The sequence below is a fragment of the Drosophila rhopaloa genome, unplaced genomic scaffold, assembly GCF_018152115.1.
Source record: "Drosophila rhopaloa isolate 14029-0021.01 unplaced genomic scaffold, ASM1815211v1 contig_2, whole genome shotgun sequence".
NCBI classification, from domain to species: domain Eukaryota; kingdom Metazoa; phylum Arthropoda; class Insecta; order Diptera; family Drosophilidae; genus Drosophila; species Drosophila rhopaloa.
In genome coordinates this window covers 25,885,682-25,906,939 of record NW_025335083.1, presented here as the reverse complement: position 1 = coordinate 25,906,939, position 21,258 = coordinate 25,885,682, and the positions used below count along the sequence as shown (strand labels likewise).

Below are 21,258 nucleotides of genomic sequence, written 5' to 3'. Positions count from 1 at the left end.
ACCCCGATTCCCAGTGTTAGTACAGAAGATTTAGCTTTTCATTAAGATTTTAAGCATTTTCCCCGCCGAAATGCCAGATCTGCCATGCTAATACCTATCGGTAATCAGTTTCAGTGTACGGATCGGGGAAACTTTTGTGATTTTGGACACTCGCTCTCCGAGATTCGCTCAAAGCAGTCTGGTCTGATCTACGGAATTGTTTAATCCACTCCCGCACCGCAGTTTAGTTATGGGCCAGACACGCGTAGCAACAACCACAACAGCGAAATCTGCGGAGACGGTAGTTCCCCCAGAAGCAAGTGAGTAAACCGGAGGAGGAGGCCATGGTCAGGTCACGAATTGGCACGAATTTCGCACCTGAGTCCGAAGTCTCACCTGGCGATTTCACCAGACTTTCCGTTTCGCTGCAGTTTTGGTTTTGTTTAATTAATGAGCATTCCCCTTTTCAGATGACCAGGAGGAGAAGCAGCCACAAGTTCTGGGCGAGAACAGCTGGGAGGAGTTCTCAATCGACGTTCCCTGGGGAACAGTTGAGGGTGAGTCATCTAGGCGCCGTTTTCTTATCACAAGCATCGGCTCATTCATGCCAATCTGACGTGATTTCTAATGTGACGCAGATACACCGAAAAAAACAGCTCAGTAGATGCAGTCTTTCTAAGCTCAAAAATTTGTATATATTTTGTATCCTTGCTCATACACGCAACATTACTATTTAGTAAAAATTCTGTATATATGAAAATTCTCAGAAATCTTGCTATAGAATTTTTGTATGTTATTGATTGGCAAAGAGTGTTTTTAATCGAATGTAGTATCCATGAGATATGCACGGAAAATTGTAAACCAAATATGCTATAACAATTTATTATTTTTGTATACTTATCGATTTTTTGGCTTTTAGCAAAGTGGTGGGGTTCCAAGGAGAGGCAGCCCATTATCGCCCTTCATGGCTGGCAGGACAACTGCGGCAGCTTCGACAGGCTGTGCCCCCTGATGCCGGCGGACACCTCCATTCTGGCCATCGATCTTCCCGGGCACGGAAAGTCATCGCACTATCCGCAGGGCATGCAGTACTTCATCTTCTGGGATGGCATATGCCTGATTCGCCGGATAGTGCGCAAGTACAACTGGAAGGATGTCACCCTGTTGGGTCATTCGCTGGGCGGAGCTCTGACCTTCATGTACGCGGCCAGTTTCCCCACGGAGGTGAAGAAGCTGATCAACATCGATATTGCTGGACCCACAGTTCGGGGCACTCAACGAATGGCGGAGGGCACCGGAAAGGCATTGGACAAATTCCTGGACTATGAAACCCTCCCGGAGAGCAAGCAGCCCTGCTATTCGTACGAAGAGATGATCAAGTTGGTGCTGGACGCCTATGATGGTTCTGTGGATGAGCGCTCGGTCCGGGTGCTGATGAACCGGGGAATGCGTCACAATCCCAGCAAAGATGGCTATCTGTTCGCCAGGGATCTCCGGCTGAAGGTGAGCCTGCTGGGCATGTTCACCGCGGAGCAGACACTGGCCTATGCCCGCCAGATTCGCTGCAAGGTGCTCAACATTCGAGGAACTCCCGGCATGAAGTTCGAAACTCCACAGGTCTACGCGGATGTGATAGCCACGCTGCGGAAGAATGCCTCCAAAGTGGTCTACGTCGAGGTGCCCGGCACCCATCACCTGCACCTCGTAACCCCGGAACGTGTGGCGCCGCATATCAATCAGTTTTTGAAGGACCCGTGAGATACCATAAGCGATTGACTAGGAAATTAGTTAAGTACGAGGCTAGATAGAGAATAATGTACGTAGATAGTTTGTATATATCATCCCACTTGTGATGTGTCAGTGAACAAAGGCATGTGCCCGATTTGCGTGGATCTAAATATTATGGTAACTAATAAACACAAATTTATGACCAAACAAAAAAACCGGCTTTTCGTCATAGCTACTAACTTAGCCAACTTGAACTTTGAATGGCGAGAAAGCGTCTGGCTCCATGTCGTCAAATAAATCTTTTAATGACCATTGCTCTCTTTTGAGCAAGTCATTATTAAAACTTAATTTGCACCGCCAAACACTTAATTTCACTATTCAGCCAGTCATCATTACAATTCAAGTTGACAATATTGAACAAACATTTGTTATAGCCATAGAACAGTATGATATTTCTTTCTGAGTTTATTCTTATCTCCTGTTGGGATACAGACATCTGCTGGACTTTGGAATATGATAAATAGATTAGTTTTAAAGGCCTTACAGGGCCTAGAAATTAATATGAGTAAAGCTAAGCCGGAAGGTAAGCAATACGATACCGGAAAGGTCACACCTAGAAGATATATTTGCGTCACCTAGATAAGAAGTGAAGATGTCTGGTAAAAATATATAGGTAATAGATTGTCCTTAAAGATAGTAACCAAAGGTTCATGCTTGTAAGGAAGAAACCGATGTTACAAGTTGGTAATTTTATAATGATTGAAATAAAAAAAAAGTGTTATTGCACCTCAAAGTTTCATGAATGAGTATAACTGGTATATGTACTATAGTTCCTAGAACGAATTATCATCACAACTTTATTTGCAAATATAATAAATCATGTATAGATAAACAATCGCATTTTCCTATGTAATTACTTTCTCATTTTACTGACTATACAGATAAAACATTATTGCAGTCAACTGTTGGGCTTGTTTTGTTCAACTTTTTAATACAATCCAAATTTCATTCGTTTATGCATATTTGATTTAAATTCGATCAAACTTGTGCAAACTTTTTAATAAGAAAATCAAATTTTGTTGATTATTTAAGTACCACTTAATTGACATTTCATGTTTCCACTTCAATTATAACAAATAGTTATATAGTTATTCAATTATAACAAATAATAGCAAGTTAAACACATTTTCCTTAGCAATTAAAAATATTCTGAAAACTTAAAATTTCTCATGGGTTAACGGTACCATTTTTCATTGCTATGGCAACACTCAACAGTTCCCAATACGGAACTCAGGTAACTGCGACTGTCACAAACGTTTTTCATCCACCTGGTAGCCCTGGCAGCCAACTAAATAACCGTTGCATGGCAACTCATTTGTTTACGTTTTTATTTACAAATCCTTTTGCAAGGACGCACAATGGACCTGGTCAAGGAGATTAATGACAAATACCTGGCCCTCGAGGCGGAGATTGACCAGAAATTGGAGAAAGTGTGGGTTATTCCACAGTAAAATGTAAATTTCTCTAAGTTATTGGGCTATTTTTAGACAAGCTGAGGAACTAAAACTGGAACGCCAGAACGAAAAGCTTGCTGAGAGGTCTATTTATACACCTGCTCCCAAAGTTTTATCCTACGAAGAGGCTCTACTGAGAAACACCAACACCTTAAAGGTAAGTTTTCCTTTTATAATATGAATTCTTAAAATCCTATCGGTTTTTCAGGCTTTAGAAATAGCAAAAGCCCGCCTAAGATCACGTTCTACGTATTCTCCCGTGGAGAAACTCCTTCAAAAGGCTTTGCAGAATTACAGAAAAGAACTGGAAAGTCTGCAGGAGACTAAGGACAAACCCGAGGATCAGGACAACCAAGAAGAGGAGGAGGAGGACAACCTGTACGAGCTGGTCATGCAGAATGTGATCGAGGCCAAGAAGCAGCATTCCCAAAAAACAGTCGATCTTTGAGTTGTTTCCATGGAACTCGTGTCGTTGATATGACATATATGTACATTTATATAGGTATTCGTTGTATTGTGTTCAAGCAAGACATTGTCAAGCTGAATAAACACCCACCAAATGTACACATTCGCTGGAAATTGAATTGAGAATGGGAATGCCGGGGAAAAATGGGGTGTATGCTCACTTTCTGTTCCCACTTCAAACAATGATCGAAATGGAGCAAACATTGGATGACAACATGAAACCGAACCACCTTGTTGCCATCCCAATCATCTAAGTGCATGTTCTCACCCTCGACGTTATCATCCCAAAGAAAATATCTGCCAAGGCGAGAAGATATCTGCCGCAGTCAGTCAGGAACATCAGAGCAAACACATTTACCTAATTAGTTATCCATATAACTACTTGGACATAGCCAAATTGGACCAGGGCAAACCAAGAAACCGTGGCAATCAACTTTAGTAATAAATCAATTAATGACTCGCCGTCTCGTGCAAACATCAAAGTGAAGTATGACTTTTCTTGGTATGTTCCCTGTCCTCCGATAAAGTCGTTGGTGATAAGGGAGGTGCAGCGAAAGAGTCAGTCAAACTGTGGAACAGATCACTCCAGCGAATAGAGTTGAAGTCATTTTTCAGTGGCACATACTTGGGTACAGTTGAGGTCAAAATAACAGCACCAAAGTGTGGGTCTCGAAAGGAAATAAAATTAAAGTCTTAGCTAAAAGACTAGAAACGTTTTCGATAGGGGTGTTTCCTTAGTCAACAGAAATCTCTCAGGATTTTAAATCACTAATAAATTATTTCAATCTGGTACTGTGATGGATAGTTTTAGTGTGATAGATATATACGATATTCTATTTTTCACAGCATACTTTTAAACACCTTCCTAAGTTTTTTTTTTTTTTTTTTTCAAATTTATTTATTTTTAAACATAGAACCCGTACAATCTTGAAGTACCTTAACAATGTAGTTTTGTATATGGATTTGAAACAAACCTCATGCCTTCAGCAAAAAGACTTCATTACCTTATTTTGAATTCTCTAAAACTTTATTTAAAAAATCCTTTCAAAGAATTCAATACCTTTTCAAACAGAAAAGGTTATCCTATTTGGAATGAAAAATGGATTAAAACAACTGAGTAAGTCAGCAATGCTGATGATAAAGGCCGCAAAATTATTAAAAGAATAATAACCCTATAGTACTGACTGCAACTGTGAGGTGCTTTTATGGATGCGCCTGAACGGGTCGCAGGTAAAGGGAGCCCTCACCTGTGCGCACTGGCTGTACTGATAACGCCAGCCACGACAGAATCTATTGAGACAAATTGTGGGGCGACATTTCCACTGGCATTTCCATTTCATTTTCTTTTCAGCCCGTGTGGCTACGTTGACAGCCGCGTTTAATGGCCAATACAAAGGCAGCACGCATGCTCAGGTGTGTGTGCTATCTACAAAATATCACCCACTTTCTGCTCCAGTTCAATATTTCATATTTATTTGTTTTCCGTTTCTGTTTTTGGCCTCTCCCTCTCTCTCTCGCTCTCGTTCGCGTGCTCCTTCGCATTCGCACCTGTGCAGGTGAGATATCGCCAGCGATCGACGATACTTCGTGGGCCCCGCCATCGGGAGCTGGTGTTTTAAACTTCACCGTCAAATCCGACGTTTCAGTTACGTTCCGAAACGCGACAAGTGCATATAGTGCCGCCACCGATCCGTACTTGCCCAAAAAGATATGGCTTTAATGGCGTTCAGTGCCTACGTGTAACTCCTTCAACGAACTATCAGTATCCCGGGCAGCGAATTACTTGGGCCAAGGGAATGCAAACTGTTTTCGCACTGCTAGAAGTTTGTTCGTTTGGCTTAAGTTATTTTCATGTCTGATTTAAACGCCACGTGGTGGAGATCGGTTCGGTTCTATATAATGCGTATCTGAAGAACACCCTTATTCAAGGAAGTGTTTTTGGCCTGGAACTAACGCGGTTATCAATGGATATCTCAAGTGTACTAATGAGTTGGCAACGGGTTTGTTCTACACTTGGCGATCTTAAATGAATACGTCATCAGCTGGGGATCGGGTATAATATAAATCTGGGTCTGAACACCTGCATATCGGTTCCCCGAATCCCTATCATTCACAAATGGCTTTTTCATTAATCGAGGTTGATAATTAAACTGGTACTGATACTAAAGAGCGACGTGATTCGCTCTAACCCCTTACCCCCAAAAAAGCAGACGCCACCCAAAGAGGTGAAGCCGGTCGATTACCGATCGCCGCCATATTCGGCTTCCGTTTGGAAATCGGGCTCGGTTTTTGGCTTCGGGTTCGGGCATTAGACTCCAGTTGGTGCGCTGGCATGGACTCTCGGGGGCCATAAAGCCATTATCACCTATATTGCTTGTCCGATTTGCGGATCCGTCGGCAGTCCCGCGACCGTAAAATCTGATTTCTGTAGACGTGTCGTCGCTCGCCCCGAACCGATTCGATACGACTGGGGGAAAAGACTTGGGAACGAGATAAGAACCCTGGAGAGGTACACAGAAAGAAAAATCGATATAAGGCGGTAAAAGTAATGATTATTTGTATCATCATTTCGTTTGACATGTTCAAATTTTCTAGCGAATATAAAAAATATATATAACTACTATGTATCGGCATAAGAAGAAAAAAAAGGGCAGTGGGTCTCGAACCTGGACCTTTTTAATTTCCCATTTCCGATAGTTTCCAATGTAAGAAAAAAAGCAAGATGAGATACAAGTGTAAATTGCAACAACAAAACAATATGAACTATATTTATTTGACCTCGCATACATAAAATGGGTATCAATCTAGTTTTTCTTTCTGTGTAGGGTGAAAAGGGTTCTGGGGGACAACGTGGCATCTCTACAGGGTAAAAAGGTAACCGAAACTGATAATTGTGCAACGTATACAAACCTTGCTCGCATTGCTCCACTTGCTTTCGGGTTATCAGTTGGAGTGACAAGAGGAAATTAAAGTTGAAATCGACACGATTACTTCATTAGTTCTCTTTGAAAAAGACTAAACAAGTGGGCGCGTGCCGGGGGACGAGGGATCAGAGGTCAGAAAGGAGTTGACAAGGTCACCCAGGATGTTTGTATTCGGCTGTCGGAGCCGATTGATGGATTGGATTGTCAGTGGCCATAACTAACCAATTAGCGATTTGCCATTCGTAGCAGGCAAAGCCAGGCACATCATTGGGTGGTTGCTTCTGGTGGGTGGTTCAGGGGGTGGTTCAGGGGGTGGGTGCAGCAAGGTGAAACGCAATCAGAAATAAGTGAGCCGAGCCAAGTTGAGTTAGTCTGAAGACTTGGACCCAATTCGATCAGGTGCAAGCGACAGAAACAGCGAAGGAAACATAGACAAACAGAGGCCACGTATTCGGCGGGGGAGTACAGTAAAAACTGGACAACTGGACAAAAAATCTAAGTTTGCTCTAACACAAAACATATTAGTATTCATGTATTCATATATTCCGGGCTGTTATCTTTACAAATCATGACGTCAGTTGGTATCGCAGAATGTGTTAGTTTTCTGAGGGTTTCCATTAAAAATATGTCAATGTTTGTGGAAAACATTAAATTGGCATTTTAAATGGCAAATATTTGTAGATTCCAGCGCTTGATTTTGAGGTAAAACCCAGTAGAAAGTAAATCAAAATCTCCAATCTACAACCTAGAGGTATGAAAGTTCGTCTGCAATATGATCTTATTACCATCTATATTTCTTATTAGATAAAGCTGACCACCCAGAGGACCTTTCACTGTACTAGGATGAGTGGAACCCTGAGGAAATGTCATTGGTTTGGACGTGGACGAAAGCGAAAGGTGTAGACGCAGACAGAGACGGAGACAGAACTTCAGCGAATATGCCAAGGTACGTCAAAAGAAATGAATTACCCAGACTGGAGTCGCGGGGGAGGAGGGATGGCGGGGGGGCTGGAAAAGTGCTCCAGGCCGAGGGCCAGCCCCCAAGTCGCACTTTACTGCAAATGCAAAAACTTTAGACAGGGAATCAATTGTTGTTGCCTTGTTTTATTTCGCCCAAGACACGCAACAACAATGTAACCGTCAAAGGGAGAGGTTAAGATGGAGAACACGGCGAGAAGAGACGCCATCTATGTAATGCTTGGATTCAACGGATTATTAGAATTTGGTAAGATTTGTATTCCTTTACTTTCGATACCATACAATTTAGCAAGCCAACTTAAACTCTTACAACTTAAAAACCGTTTAAGTAAAATTTCATTCAACTTTCCAAGTTAACGATTTTTATAGCACTCCAATATAGTTTGGAATCAATAGTTTCCGTATTTATATGTGTAATAAATTTAATGATCCTAAATTGGTTTTATGGTAGATATTGGATTGAGTTACAATCATAAATATTTTATCTGCAGAAATAGAGGGTTTGTTAAAAAATCATGGTTAACCTATTGTTTTAATATAATATTTTCGGATAAAAAAAAGGCATTTTATCCTGCTCTTCCTTTCTGGAGTATTTTTTTCTTCAGTGCCTCAAGTAACTAGCAACAAATGGGCAGTCGGCAGTTGGGGGCGTGACAGCAACCGTGAAAAGAACTCGAGGATGACAGTTATGGGTTACAAAGGCAAGGATTGAATCAAATAAATAAACGCGCAAGGTTCTCGTCATGGAGCGCAGCTCGCTGGGTCGGATATTCGGGGGTTGACTGGGGATTTATATGGGATTCGATTGAACGGGTTGAGTTTTAGATGGGGGAATGGGAATGGGGGTAACCTTACCACGTCCACGTCCATGTCAAGTTTGCATGCGGCTGCAGGTAATTCCTCATTTCACCCGCTTTACATAATCACAACAAATGAACGAGGAAAGGCGACGGATGGCGAATCTATTAGCATAAGGGCGCATAAAACGGCGCCGTAGCCGGATCCGGCTGGATTCCAATACGGATACTTTCCTCGAGTCAGTTGCAGTGGAACCGCGAGCCGCGATGAACGTGTGGAAGGCAAAGGTCCTAACGGAGGTGCCATTCGGCCATGTCCTCATAGTCAGTGGACGCGTCAAGCCTCATCCTAATAAGTAGGAAATGCATTTTATTTGTTGTACTCGATACTCGGTTATTAAGTTAGAGACGATTAAATGCCCAACCGATCTGCATACACAGTTATTTCGTTAAATTTCCATTCAAGCTATATGGTTCAATATGGGAACTTTTTGTCAAAAAAAGAATATAAACACGAACACGTCGAAAAATTTTGATAAATACTTGAACATTTAACAACCTAATTTTATATACATTTTACTTACTATGCAAATATAAGTGGGTATTTATAAACCAATAAAGTTTCCATGCAAATAGATCTACATAGGCCAATATTGACAAACCAATTGTAATGCAAATATAAGTACCAAAGATAAACTAATAAAATTCCGATGCCAATAAAAGTGTTAATTGTTACACCAATAAATTGCAGCATTTGCATGAGTTTTAGCTATTAACCGCATATAAAAAATTATTGTTTTCAATTTTGGATACATTTTTCCTACAAAAAAATTAAAGTTTTTATGAGTAAAGCATACGTTTTTTATAAATTTTATGTTTAAAAATAAATTTGAAACCCTGGTCACGAAACTGTTCTTTTATATATACTTTTTGAACAATTACATTACTAAATCATTTAAATTAAAAGTTTTCGAAGCCCTAACAAATCATTAAAACCTAAAAGTACTATAAAGTTGACAATTTTAACCTCAACTAATTCCATACTAATCCCCTTTCAAATCACGGACAGAATATCGCTGGATCTAACGGACAATGTGAACGAGCAAAACGAGAGCCAAACGGTCTTCTTGAAGATTGAGGCCAACTTCCGCGAGGGCCAGATCATCCGGAGCATGTTCCAGCCGGGCGAGGGATGGCAGCAGGAGGAGATTTCAAAGAATTGGAAGTGTGACGGTCCGAAGAATCCACTGCAGCCGGGTCAGAGCTTTACTTTCCGAGTGGCGGTACTCCAACGATGCTTCGAGATCTACGTAAACGATCAGTTGTACGGATCATTTGAGTTCGTCAATTTCCCAAAGCAAATCAACTACGTGCGTGCTTACGGGGACTTTGAAAAGATCACCCAGTTCCATCACCGAATGCTCTTTCCGCTTGTCTTCCCGAGAACTCTCATGTGCCCGGAAAAGGTGGCCTTCCAGAGTGACGTGCCCAGACGATATGAAACCGGGACCGTGGTGGCCATGGAGTGCATCGCCAAAGGACCCCCGACCACGGAGTTCTCCATCTGCTTCCAGTGCAACGACACCGGAAGGATGGTACTCCGTTTCCACGTGAACTTTGATCGGACAACCGTGTCACGATGTTACCAGCGGGAAGACAACAGGTACAGTGAAGCTCGAGAAATATCACAATTATACCTCTGTCAAATTTGTATAGAAATTTAAAAATATTTTTTTATATAGAAAGTCATTCACCTATTTCTAGAAACAATCCCATTTTTGGACCGTTGCACCATTTTCAACTAGCATTCTCAAAAAAAAAAAAAAAAAAATTATATTGCTTCTAGCCTTATTTGACGGAGTTCCCTTTTATTTATTTCAGCTTCGCCATTAGTGACGAGGAGACCGAGGGCGAATTCCCATTTGTGCGAGGAAAGCTCTTCAAGATCGCCTTTGGGCTCGGGGATCGTGCCTTCCTGATCGCCGTCAATGGGCAGTACTTTACCTACTATAACTTTCCCGGACGTCCTTTCTCCATTTCCACGCTGAAGTGTTTTACCAACGACGTGGGCGATTTTGCCGTGAGGAGCATGGAATACCACTCCGATTCGCCGCTCCTGGCCCGCGTGGAGAAACTATCCATCATCTAAGCGGAAGGATTTTCTAGAATCTTACAAGATTGGTTCGAGTTTTCGTAGAATGCTCTTTGTTCAATCGTTGTCTTTGATCACACTACAAGCACCAGTTAAATTATTCTTCTGAGCATCCAAATAAAGCAAAGCAGCTCCCCATTTTATCGTGATTTGTTATCTTAGCTTTTAGTAATGGAAATGAAATATAAACCCTTCATGATCTAAAATTTATTCATATTTCTTACGGTTGGATTTCTTCTCTTCTATTTATCTTCACCATTCTATATCGCAAGTAACTTGATTTTCTTGAATTTTAGCTTCGTAGGACAGAACATAATCAGATAATGTTAGGATGCTTCGGTTGCGGTTTCGTTATGCCAAAAGGAATCCATTCCCTTAAGCCGTTTATTTTCTACATTTATCGGTTAGAAATTATGGTCAGCACTCGAATTCCTTACCAATGTTTATGAACCGATTAGAAATCCTTTTATTGTTTTACCCCTGTTCTCTCTTATCATTGATTGCAACATTCTGAGGGATCCTTTGGATATAATTTTATTAAAACAAATTATTGCCGTCGCCTCCCTTTTCTTCATCTCGATCAGCATCCGCATCAGCAGGAGCAACCTGCTGGTCAACAGCTCCCACTTAAAGCTCCACTTAGGTTAGTCTTAAGGTTAATTATAGTTTGCACACTCCGGCGAGCCAGTGCAAAGTATCGGAGCTAATCCAATCGGTTGGGGATCAAGACTAGCTTCCTAGACGGGACCGCTGATGTCTGTCTCTCTCTAATGCTATATTCTCACTACGGATTATATGTGTATATGTATGTGGTAATCGTATACCGATCCTAGAAGTAGCGGAACTCGCCCTTCTTGCCCAGATGCTTGCTACGCATCATGTCGGTGGGGTCCGGCGATCGCTGCTCCATGCCGGGGTTATCCTGGTGGTAAGAAAACAATTAGTACGTCGATCAATAAATATAATTGGAGGAAGTACACACCCCTGGTCGCAATTTGTTTCCCGAGCCCGGAGGACCCGCCTGCGGCTGCTGTTGTTGCCCGTAGAACTGGGCTCCATCTCCATCGCCGAAATTAAAGGGCGTGACGATCGTGTGGGGCACGTGGGCCACCTGTCCCCGCATGTTGCGCGCCTTCCACCACTTTCGGGTGTCGTCAAGTATCTAAGATTTAGAGGAAAGCATCAGGGTTAGAACTTAATTAAATAGATCAATGTGATAGCAAAACCGACCTCCAAATATTCGCCCCGCATCACGCTGAGCTCCTTGTCGTTGTTGGCGGTGCGTGGGTAGGTGACCAGCACAATCTTGGCACCCGCGCCCTGAAGATCCTCCAGCCAGGACTCCAGCATCTGATCGTCGCTAACGTTCGGTGCACCACCCCTTCCTCCGCCACTCAACTCAGATGAGGGTCCTGGACCAGCTCCACCGTATCCGTTGCCCCCGGAACGAGATTCCCTCGTGTGCAGATTCTGCAGTCCAGCTGTGATGGCGCTGAGGGTGGGTCCGGGTCCGCCTGGTCCATGACCATGACCATGCCCCGCTGCTCCGCCCCTGCCCTCAATCGAGTCGAAGGAGAGCTCGCTGCGGGTGTTGAAGTCGGAGGCGCTGATGGCTCCCGCCCGATCTCTATCGCGTTCCCTTTCCCGCTCCCTCAATCCGTCATTGCCGTGATGGATGGTATACTTTTCGATGCCCATGGCCATGTTCATACCATTCCCCGAGTCGTATTCATCGTACCCGACTCCTCCACGACCATTTAGTGCCGATCCCGTTTGGACCTCGAGCCTGCGCTTGCTTACGTGAGCGGGCGGGGAATTTGGTGGCGGTTCCAGCTCATCGTTGATCAGGTAATCCGGTGACCAGCCGTCGAGGAAGACTGGGTGGTAGGATCCCACATCATCCTTCCACTGATCCCGCGGGATAACCCAGGCATCGCCCAAGGAGCGCCACAGCTCCGTCTCCTTGCTGGTCACACAGTTTATGAGCAGGTTGATGGCCTCTCTTGTGAGCAGGGGATTCACCACGCGCGCCGGCAGCTGTGACTCGTAGTACGTGTCGCTGGAGGCCTCCACAATCAGAGCCAGCGGCGTGAACAGGAAGTGCACCAGCTCGGGAGCATTGGGATCGTGGATGTGCGCCTTCAGCTTGGCCAGAAGGTTAAAAGACAGTTTAAATTTGGCGAATATGTCCACAAACTCCTTCTCGTGGGGCGGTCTGGTTCTCAACGTAAGCAATCCCTCTCCCGGATCCCTTTTCTTGGACTTGCGGTTACGACGACGCCGTTCAAGTTCCCGGGAAGCGGCAGCCGCATGTTGAAGTCGCGCTATGAACTTCTCAATGTCGTCGAAGCAGTGATTCAGTACGGCCACGTCCCGCTCGTACTTCTCGCTGGATGTGGAGCTGGTCTCATCGCGTTCCGCGGCTCCTCCACCTCCGATCCCGCCATGTTCCGAGTCCGTCTCGCCACTGATGTGGGCCACATCCTCGCCAGAAACTCCCACGCCGGCCCTCATTCCGTACTGCTCGACGCTGCTCCTTTGGTGCATGTGATGGTGGCTCTCTCGCTCGCGATCTCGATCCCGCTCCCTTTCCCGTTCCCTCTCGCGCTCCGTCCGCTGTTCCCTGTGCTGGTGCATCTCCACTCGACTGTGCGAGGAGGACGAGGAGGTCTTGCTCATCATCATGGCCATGCTGGACGCCCCGCCTCCGCCGCCTCCCGATTGCGTGGGAGTGGCGCCGCGCTGCTGCGTGATCATCTTGCCACTTCTCAGCTGCTTCAGGTCCTCCACCAGGTGAACGGCGGACACGCTTTGTGACTGCAAGAAAAATGAAAGGATCAGAAGGGTTATACTTGTCAAATCATATAGGATTTTAAAAGCTATAATTGAACAGGATGATATCAAAACTTTTGTAATAACTTCGGTGTGTAAAACTTATAGTACATAATGCCTGGACAAATTTTTACTCCATTAATCATCTTCGGGGAGATTAAATGCCAGTCACCTTTATTTAAATTTGACTGTATTAAATATGTCGCTACCAACCAGTGACAATCTTATGTCAAGTTTTCCGAGCGGAATTAAAACAACATCAATGTTTAATTAAGATTAAATGTTCAGTAAATAAGCTACAGTAATTTACGTGATGACGCAGTCAAATAAAATATAATGAACTTTTGGAACTTCAAAACAAGCTTTTGAATATTTTTAAAGGTTGTTTCTTAAAAACCATCATACAATCTTAAAACCCGATTACCATGCTTACCTGGAAAATGTGCATCTCGGATCGGGAGCCACCGCCTCCGGACACGATAAAGACCAGAATATTGTTGTACAGCTCCATGGCATCGTTGGAGGTGAAGGCGGTGGGTTCCTGGACCAAGGAAGCTGGAAATCTTTCGATGATGTTCTGAAATGGAAGGTTGAGATTTATTAAGGATTCACACAGACAGTAAAAGATATCCGACTTACCCCCGTTTCGTAGTCCATGATAAGCACCCACTGATAGTCCAGGCAGAGCTGCATCTTCTGAGACCAAATGCCAGTGGTCTTCTCCAGCTGAAGGAGACGACGCATTCCGTCCGCCGGATACACAATGCCCGACTCTTTGTTCACCGTGAAGGTGGCCAGGTGCTCCAGCAGGTAGGTGGGTTTATCATGAAGATCGCTTTCCAGCCGCTCCCGCTCTTCGCCACCGCCACTGCGATCATCTCCCGAGTAGTCTCCACCTCCTCCGCCACCTCCTCCATGGGCACCGCCTCCTCTCAAGCTTCCACTGCTATTTCCGGCACTGCCTCCTCCATTTGAATGATGGTTCACCATAGTGCCTTCCAATCCCGTTACAGGCTTGGTTCCACGCCTGAAACTCAGTCTGCAAATGAACAAAATTATGCTTAAGGTTATTAAATGTCAGCAACAGTCAAAATTTTAAAAATAAATTTGAACGGTTAAGTAAAGAAACTATTAATTCTAAAATTAGAAGTTATTACCGTTTAGAAAGTCGGTTGAACATCACGTAAATGTTTCTTTCTTTGTCAAATAACGTAGCTTCTATTTAAATTAATTTTTCTACTTCATCGGAAACGATTTATCAGCACCAAACATAAATATTAATATTAGTATTTAAATTTGATATAAAATGCTTTGAGTTATTGAAAAACAACTGGTAAGTCATTATTTTAAGCTGATTTAAAAAAACATGTTTAACTTGAATTATATCTATATTAAAGAATTCAAAGCAGCCCGGGTTAGGTTTTCATAAGATTGCAAATTTTCTGTATGCACATGGGAGTCTGCCAAATATGAGTTTCACATTGACACATGACTTTCAAGGGTCATCGTTCCCAATATGGTTTCCCAAGATCTTAAAGTTTCCGATGACAAAGCTTTAGTACAGCAAACTCATGAGTTTTGGATATACAAATTGATCTTCCAAAATGTGAAAAATATAATTTTTTTGAATTTTTCCCGAGCAGCTGAGATTTAGTTACCCCTCTGCATTTCAAGATCCCTCCTTAAGCCACTTTAAGTCCCCTTAATACTCTAAACCCCTTAGATATTGCGCAGCCAATCGACTCTGACTCAGACCGCATTCCACACAGCCACTAACGTTTACACATACACTCCAAAATGGTCCGCACATGGCCGCAATTATTCTCAAACTTTAGCATTTCGTTGTTGGCTCGAATCAGCATTGGAATTCAAAAATCGCGCGACTTCCCCTGGCTCTCCTCTTAACTGATTGTCTCTACTTTGTTTACACTGCAAAAAATATTAAGATAGTTCTCAACGCCTTCGAAGAATCAAAGTTAAGGTGACATTTAACATTTAGACAGCAAACAAAAACCAACAGAACTAAACAATTGTTATTGAATTAGTTCAAATAAGGTCTGTTTATCATTTCAAATAATCTAAGCACTTTAAAGCTTTCATATTGGCAAAGAAAAGATAAAAAAATGTATACAATTATATTTGTGACGTTATTTTATATACAAAATAAATAAAAAATATTATGTGACATTATTTTATATACAAAATAAATAAAAAATATTATTACGACATATAAATAACACAGGTTTAAACAATATTAAGTTTTAAAATTTTAGGTGATCGGATCGACAGGATTAAATTGATATTTAATCCTCTTTACACCAGGCTTAAAATGTTTTTCTTATTACAAAATGTATTTTTTCAAAAGCGGGCTTTAACGGATCTTAATATTTTTCTGTGCAGAAAATGAACACACCTGCAAAAACACACACATCTGAAACTGAGATTTGCAAACACACTCTCCCTGGCTCTTTCTATCTCACTAACAAGCAGACACTATAGCTAGCCGCTCCCTCGACTCAAGTGACAGCAACAACTTTTCCGCTGTTTTAGTCTGGGCTCAGGCGCCGACTTGACGTCAGCTGCGCAGTCGACGGTGGCAGAGAAATTCCAATCTACACTTAAGAAATGCACAGGTCTATTCGACCAAAACCAGTTAAAATAATAAAATGCAAAAAGGGTATACATAGTAGAAATTTTTGAAAATAAAATGAAAAATACTAAGCTGTTATGTATCTTATTAATTTGAATATATCCATAGCTTTGATATTCTTAAAAATGAATATTAGAAACAACAAATTGATACATTTTTCTTTCTGTGTAGTTACCCACCATGGGCGCAGGGTCAAGTGGAGGGGAAAGTGTACTTGCAACAGGTGAAAGAGAAAACTGTAGAGGGGGTCAGCTAGGGTGCATTATCTTGCAAACGGTATTGCCCAAAAGGAAATCGCATTAAACAAACAACATGAAATGCAAATAAAAAAGAAAACATTGACCCACTACACCCCTGGAAATGTTTTGCTTTTGTTATGTTGCGAAGCTGTGTTATATTATCTTGGTGTTTTATTTTTTGTTCAACCCAAAATTGCATCATACTTGTGGAATTTGTCAGATTTGTGTTTTCGCTTTTTATTTTACACCAGCTTAGGAGGCAGTAATGAACGCGATAAACATTATCGCACAATACAGGCTTTCGCTTAAATAAAGTTTTGGTGCTTGGATTTAGTAAACAGTTTTCATAACTTCCTGTTATCAAGAATAATACAAATACTACATCTTTAGAGAATATACCCCTTTGCAGAAATGTGACTTAAAACCTGAACTTCTAAGCCCATAACTTTTCTTGCTGACATCCGATTTCGAAATGGCATACTTTAAAATGAGTATGGTTTAATCCTCTAAAAATCTGTATACTCATCTTGGTAAGTAATTTTGGGTCGATTTTTCGTCATTTTTACAATGTAACCCCTTTCCAAATTTTCTAAAAATGGCCTTGCAGAAAAGTGACCATAACTTTTGTTGCAGACATCCGATTTGAAAATGGCATACTTTAAAATGATTGTGATGAAGTCCCCAAAAAATCTGTATACTCATCTTATTTTGAAATTTTGGGTCGATTTTTGGTCACTTTTACTATGTAACCCCTTTCCAAATTTTCTAAAAATGGACTTGCAGAAAAGTAACCAAAAACCTGCACTTCTAAGCCCATAACTTTTGATACACACATCCGATTTCAAAATGGCATACCTTAAAATGATTGTGGTTTAATCCCCTAAAAATCTGTAAACTAATCTTGGTTTGTTATTTTGGGTCGATTTTTGGTCATTTTTACAATGTAACCCCTTTCCAAATTCTCGAAAATTGGCCTTGCTGAAAAGTGACCTAAAAGCTGCACTTCTAACTTTTCGTACAGACATCCGATTTCAAAAAGGCATACTTCTAAATGATTGTGGATTAATCCCCTAAAATTTTTCGCCATTTTTACAATGTTACCCCTTTCCGAACTTTTGAAAATTTAATTTTGTTAAATGTTTCAATATTAAATGTTAAAAATACCAATGAACCTAAATCTCAAATCCATAATATTTCTAGAGTAAATAAAAATAATAACGTATTATATATTATTAAAGATACTAAAATGGTTTTAATTGTAGGTAAGGTAAATTTAACTTTAAAATGTTAAATAGGTAAGCGTTAAATGAGAACGTATCTCAGCATAAATATCGAAAGTACTACATACTTCCTCACTTCATTCAGGTGAAGATAATTAATTGGGGCCTGATAAACATGAGATGGGAATTAATGTCTCAAATAATTCAGACAGCACGGATTTAGATAAAAAGGCTGCGGTTCACTTTTTATTATCTCGCATACTTTTTGGTTTACGAAGCAACTGGCAAAACAACAAATAACAATAGTAGTTTTTGCTGTTCCTTGGGTGGAAACCAGCTAGAGGGGTCTCGTAAGGTGGGGAAGGCGAGACATCGACACCCTGATCTGCACTATTGCCGTCCCCCTCTCGCGCATGCGTGGCAGGTAGACTGACGTCTGAGTATCTGTGTGTGCGGCTTGAAAAGGTATTTGTCTCAGTGTCTCTTTTCATACCCCCGCCACCCACCACACCTCTCGCTTGGAGCTGCAACTTAAGTTTTTGACCGACCGCATTTTTTAAGCTTTCTTTTCCACCTGTTTTCCTCTCTCACTTTGCGCTGTTGATATTTCACGAGTCTCTCTCACGCGCACACACACAGCTACCTCCAAGCCGCACTCACACAGGTGAGGTTTGACAGTAATGTGCGTGCGTGGATATACAGTGGTCACTTTAAATAATAAAGTTATACATACATAATATCAAATTTTCTCCCAGTGTTCGAGTGATAAATTCAATTATAATCATTCATCAATATTGTTCTAACTGAACACTTGTTGTAAAAAATATTATCTTAAGTACACTATTGAAAAAGTTGTGTACTAGCTTTTAGGTTTTAAAGATACAACACATCTATTCAGAATTATGTATTTTTCTAAAGTATCCTTTTTTTGGACCCTTATTGACCGATTGCAAAAGTTTTAAAATAATTTGCAAGTTTACCAAACCCGAAAATTATAAATAATTAAAAATCATTTGTATGATTTTTATAAGACACATGTTTAAGCGGTTCAAAATATCTCACATAATCGAATGTTCACTACTTAGAGGTAGCACTGTATGTAAAAAAGTGGGAGCGGCGGCAGGTTTCGTATTGATTTTCAATGCTTTTGTTCAATTCATTCACTAATTCACACATACAGGCTCAATTTTGCTATTTACATTATTCTAATTGACCGCATTTTCCGGTGATATGTGTGATAAATTCGAATATGTACATTCCCTTCACACATACTCACTCACACTACAGGTATCGATATCTCGTTAACATTTCGATATCATCTCTCACTTGGCACATTCTTTTTCTAATTAGCACGAATCCGAATCTCTGTTACGTTCACCTGGGATTTTAACTGGTTTTCGTTTTATTTTGGGCTTTAGTTTTTAACTGCGATCACTGGAGCATTGTTTTAATTTTAATTCAAACATTAAAAGTAACTGTAGTCCAGCACTTAATCCTCTCTTCTTCATCCTCCTTCTTTTTTACCTGTCTTCACCTTTCGTTCTGTCCTTTTCTGGCCGCCGCCTTTGGTGTTATGCCTTCTCACTCCTCTTCGATTTTTATTTTTAAGTCGGCTTTCTTTCGCTCCGTTCTTTTCGATTCTCACAAACCGTTTTTTCTTTTTTTTGTCTCTTGTGGAAAATAAACGTACAAATAACAATAACCCCGCAACGTAGTTTTTTTTGTTGGGGCTTTTCAGTCACCGTATTTGTTGTTTTTGTCAAACGCACGCGAGCGTTCGTCCGCTTCCTAAGCGCTTTTAATACATGTCAGTCGGTACCAAAAATCGTACTAACTTGGCTCATTCGTAGGCTCTCTCATTTGGCCAAAGGGGCTAAGCCACTTGTTGAGAGAGCGTGGGAGCGGGAGCGAAAATGAGCGACAGGTAAATTTATAAAGAGAGAGAGATCTCTCTTTACAGTAGAGGAAAAATAGATATATACATATGTATATCCATTGACATTTTATGAAATACTCGTACTTAAGTCGTTAGCCAATTTATGAAGCTTAACTTAAATTAAAAAAACTATAGCAGCAAATATTGCCAGCCCACCAAGAAAATTAACACAGGTTAGACTTATATGTTTAAAGTTAATTTAAAATTACAAATGAAATAGAAAAAAAAATTGACAAAAACTCATTCCAATTAACAAAATATTGAAACAAAATGACCGATAACCATAAAGTTTGGATATGTACAGCTTAAAAAAAGAAATATTGAAAAGAAAAACCAAATGTCGATCCGTATGTTGTTGGGTTTTTTTTAGAAATTCAAATAAATACGCATGTTCTGTAAATTTGAATTTATTTATTTGAATTTGTGTTTTGAATATGGCAAAAGATAAAGTCGAAAAGTATATAGTGAAACGCTATATAAAAGTCATCTTGTTTTCAATTGCTATTCCTCAGCTCACAATCGTTTTTATTAAGTAAACCTATGACTAATTAAAAAACTATCAAATAAAAGTGCACCCAGATCAGCTCCTCGCCTTTTTGTTGGCCTTGATCAGCTTGGCCTTGAGGGCTTTTACGTCCACCTTGCTGGAGGAAGATTCTTCGACCTTCTTCCGACTGGAGGATGCAGGCTCCTCCGTGGGCGGCACAAAGTCCTTGTTTCGGCGCTCGTCCTGCCGCTTGGACGCCTCCTTTTGCTTCTCGCTGCGCTCCTGGTTTCGTTTGGCCTGCTTTTGCTCCTGGTTGAGGAAGTACTCTCCGCTGGCCAACTGCTTGTCTATCTTGCTTTCTGGCTGGCTGGGCGGGAATGGGGTGTACTCCTTCTTTTGCTTCTTCACCTTTGGCTGCTTGCGTTTGCTGATGTTCTTGTTCTTGAATTTGGGCAGGAACCTTGACCAATCCTCGTTGGCCAAACGGGGGTCCTTCATAAGTTCCCGCTTGATCATCAACGCCTTGATGTTGTATATAGGATGCACATTGTTCATGGTCTCCAGGACAATATCCCTAACCTGCTGGAGGCCTTTGTAAGGACCCAAAGCAGAGACAGTGTTTCCTTGAACCAAAACATAACAATCGGTGAGGAGTTCGATGGATTTTAGAGTGGCTCCATTGGGTCCTATCAAACGCTGGCGACGCTTCACAAATTTCTCCTTCTTATGGACCAGATTGCCAATCTTTATGATATCGCAGCCGATGTCATCCTGCAAAACCCGCTTTGCCTGTTCAAACGGAACACTTCTGGCCATCAGTTTGATCATGTCCCGCGCCTTGATGATGATATAGGGGTCCCAAGTCTTCCTGCTGGTCTTCACCACCATACTGCCTTCCATTAGATCCAATTCCGCCTTTAGATGGTGCTCCTCCAAGCACTGTTCCACCAGGGGCCACACTTCTTTGAGATAGCGCTCCCGATATTTTGGAAACAGCGTGGCAAAGGAACTCTCCTCCACCATCCCATGCGGATTGTCCTCCTGCTTAAAGGTCGGAATCTTCATGGCCCACGCATTATCCACCGGTTCCGTGCTGATTTTGGTCTCCTCCGCTTCGCTGTCGCTCATTTTTCCGGATTTTTTAATAGATATTCCTACACAAGTCTAGTTTCTTGCACGCTTGTTTTGACAGTGCTGCCAGATCAACAGATAAAGTTGTATGACTTAATCAGATTTGCCAGTATCAGTATTTTTAAAATGATTTATTTATTAATTATATTAAATTTATATATAAATTGCTATAAATAAATGGTAAATTAATGCTTTCAAAAGGTTTTCTTAAAACTTTTAAAATTTG

General features: G+C 41.4%; 5 protein-coding genes across 11 annotated transcripts; 3 read left to right on the top strand and 2 right to left on the bottom strand.

Moving 5' to 3' along the window:
* Window positions 1–113: 113 nt before the first annotated feature.
* On the top strand, window positions 114–1,922 carry LOC108037637 (probable serine hydrolase). The gene is made up of 3 exons (XM_017114260.1): window positions 114–299; window positions 450–536; window positions 899–1,922. The coding sequence occupies exons 1-3, from the start codon at window positions 230–232 to the stop codon at window positions 1,735–1,737; spliced, it is 996 nt and encodes a 331-aa protein (XP_016969749.1). The 5' UTR covers window positions 114–229; the 3' UTR covers window positions 1,738–1,922.
* A 1,143-nt stretch (window positions 1,923–3,065) lies between these two features.
* LOC108037639 lies at window positions 3,066–3,785 on the top strand. The gene is made up of 3 exons (XM_017114262.1): window positions 3,066–3,199; window positions 3,255–3,378; window positions 3,430–3,785. The coding sequence occupies exons 1-3, from the start codon at window positions 3,126–3,128 to the stop codon at window positions 3,667–3,669; spliced, it is 438 nt and encodes a 145-aa protein (XP_016969751.1). The 5' UTR covers window positions 3,066–3,125; the 3' UTR covers window positions 3,670–3,785.
* A 193-nt stretch (window positions 3,786–3,978) lies between these two features.
* Window positions 3,979–10,664, top strand: LOC108037647. 5 transcript variants are annotated; one of them, XM_017114276.2, is made up of 6 exons: window positions 3,979–4,173; window positions 7,292–7,361; window positions 7,415–7,556; window positions 7,729–7,835; window positions 9,455–10,048; window positions 10,267–10,664. In XM_017114276.2, exons 5-6 carry the CDS (start codon window positions 9,558–9,560, stop codon window positions 10,532–10,534), a joined length of 759 nt encoding a protein of 252 aa, XP_016969765.1. In that variant the 5' UTR covers window positions 3,979–4,173; window positions 7,292–7,361; window positions 7,415–7,556; window positions 7,729–7,835; window positions 9,455–9,557; the 3' UTR covers window positions 10,535–10,664. The 5 variants fall into 5 exon arrangements, with proteins under 5 accessions (XP_016969765.1, XP_016969767.1, XP_016969764.1 ...); XM_017114278.2 differs by lacking the exon at window positions 3,979–4,173 and having other exon boundaries at window positions 5,527–7,312; XM_017114275.2 differs by lacking the exon at window positions 3,979–4,173 and having other exon boundaries at window positions 5,527–7,361; window positions 7,687–7,835.
* A 391-nt stretch (window positions 10,665–11,055) lies between these two features.
* Window positions 11,056–19,302, bottom strand: LOC108037641 (epidermal growth factor receptor kinase substrate 8-like protein 2). Of its 3 annotated transcripts, none has more exons than XM_017114267.2 (6): window positions 19,003–19,302; window positions 14,009–14,408; window positions 13,803–13,946; window positions 11,768–13,354; window positions 11,520–11,699; window positions 11,056–11,459 (listed from the first exon to the last, which is right to left on the bottom strand). In XM_017114267.2, the coding sequence occupies exons 2-6, from the start codon at window positions 14,357–14,359 to the stop codon at window positions 11,367–11,369; spliced, it is 2,355 nt and encodes a 784-aa protein (XP_016969756.2). In that variant the 5' UTR covers window positions 14,360–14,408; window positions 19,003–19,302; the 3' UTR covers window positions 11,056–11,366. The 3 variants fall into 3 exon arrangements, with proteins under 3 accessions (XP_016969756.2, XP_016969757.2, XP_016969755.2); XM_017114268.2 differs by having other exon boundaries at window positions 19,013–19,302; XM_017114266.2 differs by lacking the exon at window positions 19,003–19,302 and adding an exon at window positions 14,527–14,629.
* A 503-nt stretch (window positions 19,303–19,805) lies between these two features.
* On the bottom strand, window positions 19,806–21,107 carry LOC108037636 (KRR1 small subunit processome component homolog). Its single transcript, XM_017114259.2, has one exon. It carries the CDS (start codon window positions 21,027–21,029, stop codon window positions 19,995–19,997), a length of 1,035 nt encoding a protein of 344 aa, XP_016969748.1. The 5' UTR covers window positions 21,030–21,107; the 3' UTR covers window positions 19,806–19,994.
* Window positions 21,108–21,258: the final 151 nt, after the last annotated feature.

Excerpts from the sequence above, each read along its gene's own strand:
- LOC108037637 (XM_017114260.1), top strand. The coding sequence starts at position 230 with ATGGGCCAGACACGCGTAGCAACAACCACAACAGCGAAATCTGCGGAG. Across the intron at positions 300-449 it reads GGTAGTTCCCCCAGAAGCAA|ATGACCAGGAGGAGAAGCAG; the intron begins GTGAGTAAACCG and ends TCCCCTTTTCAG. Across the intron at positions 537-898 it reads TCCCTGGGGAACAGTTGAGG|CAAAGTGGTGGGGTTCCAAG; the intron begins GTGAGTCATCTA and ends TTTGGCTTTTAG.
- LOC108037639 (XM_017114262.1), top strand. The coding sequence starts at position 3,126 with ATGGACCTGGTCAAGGAGATTAATGACAAATACCTGGCCCTCGAGGCG. Across the intron at positions 3,200-3,254 it reads GACCAGAAATTGGAGAAAGT|ACAAGCTGAGGAACTAAAAC; the intron begins GTGGGTTATTCC and ends GGCTATTTTTAG. Across the intron at positions 3,379-3,429 it reads GAAACACCAACACCTTAAAG|GCTTTAGAAATAGCAAAAGC; the intron begins GTAAGTTTTCCT and ends TCGGTTTTTCAG.
- LOC108037647 (XM_017114274.1), top strand. The coding sequence starts at position 8,653 with ATGAACGTGTGGAAGGCAAAGGTCCTAACGGAGGTGCCATTCGGCCAT. Across the intron at positions 8,742-9,454 it reads GTCAAGCCTCATCCTAATAA|AATATCGCTGGATCTAACGG; the intron begins GTAGGAAATGCA and ends AATCACGGACAG. Across the intron at positions 10,049-10,266 it reads TACCAGCGGGAAGACAACAG|CTTCGCCATTAGTGACGAGG; the intron begins GTACAGTGAAGC and ends TATTTATTTCAG.
- LOC108037641 (XM_017114266.2), bottom strand. The coding sequence starts at position 14,549 with ATGTTCAACCGACTTTCTAAACG. Across the intron at positions 13,947-14,008 it reads TCATGGACTACGAAACGGGG|AACATCATCGAAAGATTTCC; the intron begins GTAAGTCGGATA and ends CTTCCATTTCAG. Across the intron at positions 11,700-11,767 it reads TGCGGGGCGAATATTTGGAG|ATACTTGACGACACCCGAAA; the intron begins GTCGGTTTTGCT and ends TCTAAATCTTAG.
- LOC108037636 (XM_017114259.2), bottom strand. The coding sequence starts at position 21,029 with ATGAGCGACAGCGAAGCGGAGGAGACCAAAATCAGCACGGAACCGGTG.